This window comes from Mizuhopecten yessoensis, unplaced genomic scaffold (assembly GCF_002113885.1).
Source record: "Mizuhopecten yessoensis strain PY_sf001 unplaced genomic scaffold, ASM211388v2 scaffold11173, whole genome shotgun sequence".
Classification (NCBI taxonomy): domain Eukaryota; kingdom Metazoa; phylum Mollusca; class Bivalvia; order Pectinida; family Pectinidae; genus Mizuhopecten; species Mizuhopecten yessoensis.
Window position 1 is genome coordinate 2,124,150 of NW_018408916.1, and position 4,698 is coordinate 2,128,847.

The 4,698-nt window shown below is 37.3% G+C and overlaps 1 protein-coding gene across 1 annotated transcript in view; it reads right to left on the bottom strand.

Annotated features, from left to right (window-relative positions):
• Positions 1–4,044, bottom strand: part of LOC110467402 (voltage-dependent calcium channel type A subunit alpha-1-like) — a 274,929-nt gene extending 270,885 nt beyond the window's left edge. The window contains exon 1 of the mRNA XM_021524541.1: positions 3,889–4,044. Coding sequence (XP_021380216.1) covers positions 3,889–3,955 — 67 coding nt within the window. The 5' untranslated portion in view covers positions 3,956–4,044. The remainder of the gene's footprint in view (positions 1–3,888) is intronic.
• Positions 4,045–4,698: the final 654 nt, after the last annotated feature.

The following is a 4,698-nucleotide window of genomic DNA, read 5'->3' on the forward strand; positions in this document are numbered from 1 at the left end:
AAAAAAAAAAAAAAAAAAAAAAAGCAAAATCTCTTATAATGGGACCAAGTACCTTCCTATAAAGCACCAATATTTTACTGAACATGACACGCACTTTATCTAATTTAAACCTTCTTCAGCACGTAACATCACAAATTGGTTAAGAGCGAGTACAATGTATATTTTATGACCAGTAATATTCGCGGTAATCACAATGGCTTTTAATTCAATTCCACCGATTTGTACATTATCTTGTTTCGGGAACATCACATGCTGAACTCCAGTTCTGATTCAATATTCAACTCAGTGACAGTGTTTCCCTTTCACAAAGCGTGACAGACTATTCTACAATCCTCTACCACTTGTAATTAATTGGTGTAACTCGTGATAACAAGTAATTTCCAGCACTTCTACAGTTCATCATCATTGTAATGTGTTTACATTAATTAACCAATACCTTGTGGGGTTAAACACGTCAGCTCGGCCCAGTGCTCTCGGCCCTAAAGGGACACTCTCGAAAACCTATGTTTTAGAGGTAACATCCTTTTTCTTTTTTCATCTTTAATAATTTATTTTTCCAAGTCGACACTTACTTATGGACGAATTCAAATTATACTTCTTTAAACATGACTTTTTATCTTAAACTATCTACAAAAATCCATTGATTTTTACAAACGGATATTGGGACGTTATAGAGGTCATCGTTAAGCCATATATCACCGTGCAATTAACGAGTGATGTGACTAACGGTCTACAATATGGTTCCATGTATATATTGTTGATGACAATGACAACAGAAACAAAACGGAATGAAAGTAGTTTGAAAAACTGCACTTAGGAGGGAATTCATTCACATATTGCTACAGTATATCTATAGATTTCATCGAAATGTCAGAATCGTCAGCAACATGTAGAAAATACAAAATTGCAACATGGCTTACTTCAAAATTAGTACGGGAATAGACCCTAACTTGATTATTTGTGTTTTGTTTTATTATTTACTTATTTATGTACAATATGTGAAGATAAATACTCCAGGATAAGGCTGTTTTATCACCAAATCATAGATGAAATGCAAAAGATTAACGCGCCGTTTGCGGAAATGAAGGAAAAAATCCTCATGGTACAAGCAGTAATTGTTTCTTCTTAATTTATTGGCTTCCAAACAGCTTTTTCTGTTCTGCGAAAATGGATGTCAGTGAGATTAAACGCAGAGGGATTTATGTGGAGCAGATAGCCGTTTCGTACATGTAAGCTGCCATTATCTTTGTAAGTTGGACGATTTTTTACGGCAGGTTTTCTTTTGACATCTCAGCAATTTTATCTTCAGCACTTTTGCTTCCGAAGAGTCGACACAAATGAATCGATAATTGCACTCGAAACAGCGATATCGTCATGCTTTGGGTAATTTAGGTATCAGTAGATATGTTATGGAATAGTTTTTATGTTTTTGTACTTAAGCTTATCCGTACACTGCAAATTGTACAACCTATATCAGTAGTTACAATTAATCTCATGATTGGTATCCCTGTAGTTCCGTCTCTGATTTATATTCGAATAAATGAACAATAAACTTTTCCAACGGTGCATCCATTAAAAAACAAACAAAAATAGCTCGCACAAAGAAAACACAAATATGATTATTTTCTTATAGCGCTTCAACGGCGCTGTTTTCTACAGCTTTTCTGGATTACTGCCTTTCCGGAACATTTCACTCCCGGCTATAACATGCCGAGGTTAGTCTGAGGTTTGTCTGTACAACTGTCTTTGAACTAAATATCGATGTTTTCCTTTCTTTATCATCCTATTAAGCATAAATAAAATTTTGTACCAAAACTGGCCGGCACTCGGCTTTACCACGGAGCGAGTCATCAATATCGTGAGATAGATTAAAAAAAAAAAAAGAGAAATAAAGAAAAACTAGAAATCTTTAGAATTAGTTTCATTTCACTCTAAACTAAGACTATTGTGCTACTCATCATCTGTGCATGTTCCGAGATGATCAGAGTCAGGTGGGCTTGTGATCAACGTCTAATTAGATAATTATAGAACTACCTGTCATTAGCCTACCTGAGCTCCCAGGTAGATTGAAACAAGATAATTCAAGGCGGTAATGAATTGCTGGCGCTCTTCGACGTCATCGGTCGCCATGGTGACATATTCTTTGAAATAGCGGGGTACATGAGGGATGGCATGCATCACTTCGAAACATTTCAAGTGCTCATTAATTGAATCTGATGTTTTCCTTAATAACGTTGAATGGAGAAAGTACTTTTCGTCGTCTTGATATAGGGCAATGTTCAGAGAGGGAATTTGTTAAAGGTCTTCCTTCTCAGAAAAGGTTACAATTCTGTCAGCATTTTTTGGTTTGAAATGAAAAGTTGATTAGAACATAAAACCGCTGTGTTTGTTCGTTCGCATATAAAGAGACAGCAGCCATTATTCATCCGTTAATATTAAATATTCCCGGGTATAGTACTTTCACATGTGTGACGTCAGCAGCTTTCTGTCTACCGTGACACTTTAATAAAAGGGCACATATACTACAATATATAATGGTCGCTTTCAAAAACTCAGCGTTTTGAAAACAATAGCAGGCGCTATCTCGTTTTATTTCGAACAATGTGACCACATTTATTGCTTTTCAAGTTGACGTCACGATGGTGCGGTGCGCACCAATGGGGGCGGGGGTTGGGTTCTGATGTTATTCAAATGTTTGTACATGTACAACAGCCTTACGATGGGAGATTAAAGACGCTTTTCCATGATGCTTTGGAGTTTTAGAAATCGCCATTTTTCTTTATATTTGTCGAAGCCTGAATTATGTGATATACTAGCTTTATCACATAAAATCTCGTTTATGACTTTTCACGGTTAACTGGAAAGGAAATGTAGCAACGCTAACCTAACACTAGTTCACACAAACCTCTTAAATTGTAAACAGAAAAGTTTGAAAGAGCAAAATGGTTTGTAAGCAATACCTCGCGAAAACAAAACGTTCCCACCAAGACTGTTTCATGGTACAATGTTAGTGACCCGAGCTTGACTCGGTCATTTCCGACCAACAATAACGTTGACTCGGTAATTTCCGGTCAACAACAAATGTGACTGTTATTTCCGGTCAATAATAATTATGATCCGGCCATTTCCGGTCAACGACATTATTCACATTTTCAATAGAAGACAATGTATTATCATGATATCATCATTTCACTGTATTTGTTAACAAACTGCGCCTTCTCCTTCACTCATGTGGATTACATTACGACTTCAATAAAACGTACTGCTACAGCGCCTAGTGAGTCCTTTGTTCTTTATCAGATATAAAACGAGAAAACCTCGTCTTATTAGATCGTTTCCGACGGATATATATTTCAAAGAAAATAAAGACTATCGGAGACCAATGAATTATCCAGTCTGCTTTGAGTAAAATTGCAATAAATGAAATTGTAATATCAAGATAACAAAAAATCACCGTTCCCAGGCGCTGTATCATTTTCACCTGTTACAAACCTGTACACATGTATGTGTGTTTCAGTGTTATAGTTTCAATGTGCCCTGATCATGGTTGAGTCGTCCCTTCTCGTTCTGTTGAAGGTCTTGTTTATAGGACGAATATAAAACCGATTCATGAATTATTAATAAAAGTATTCGTATCTTTCGTTTGGCGTTCTTGAAATATCAAAGCCATATCACAATTATACCTGTAATCACGTGATATTTCTTCAATGTAATCACATCCGTCTTGGTTTATTTTATGTATAATACGATAGAACCATTATCGGTTTCAGTAAGAAACGTGCATTGTAAACACTTCGAGAAGCCGTGTACACATAGCTATGCAGAGCTAATGTGTCGCCGACATGTCGCCAAGGGGACAAGGTGAGATAATTGATTATTTATTCTTACCTGGTGATCCCCAGCTATCAGAGGGGCTATCCTCCTCCTCGCTGCCATAATATCCCCGTCCCTCCATTTGTACCTTAGGTGCCCCCGTGTTGTGAGATAATCAGCCTCAGGACAACCAGGCCCCGCGCATCACATTAATATCTCATCGTCCCCACAGATGTCATCATTAGGTTTCAATATATATAACACAATCTCCTGACTGGAAGATAACGTTTCAACGTCGGTGACACTGTCATATTGTTACATTTATAAATATATATATATATATATCCTTTACACACAAACACAAATTCTGATAGAACCAAAGGTTGACGGTTACAATCACTGATAATTCGCTCGATTATTGAATAGGAGAGTATAAACTCCTCTGGTGTATACGTCAACGCGAACAACTTGTGCAGAGGCTCTAACCATTGAACCACGCGCGTGGCTCAGACTTGCTTCAGCAGCTTTTGCCCTATCTATGCTGTCAGCTTCTGAATCCAAAAGAAGGAAACCGGTTTTACCGCTCTCTCCAAAGAACGGAACGGCAAGGCAGTGTATAGAGTGCTATATATGCCGACAGAACAAAGGGCTCAAAGTAATCCCGTGTGCTATTATTATTGGTAGAAATCCCTACTAACGGGAACATACAAAGTATCTGCATACATTTCAACACACATCATATAGATCTATTGATGTCTATCGCCGTACCCGAGAGCAAAGATATAACATATTGATACATAATATATGTATATGTATATGCTTAGATGATGTTGGGTAACGCGTACTGGACTTAGCACATAGATCGTCCGATGACGCGAAACTACC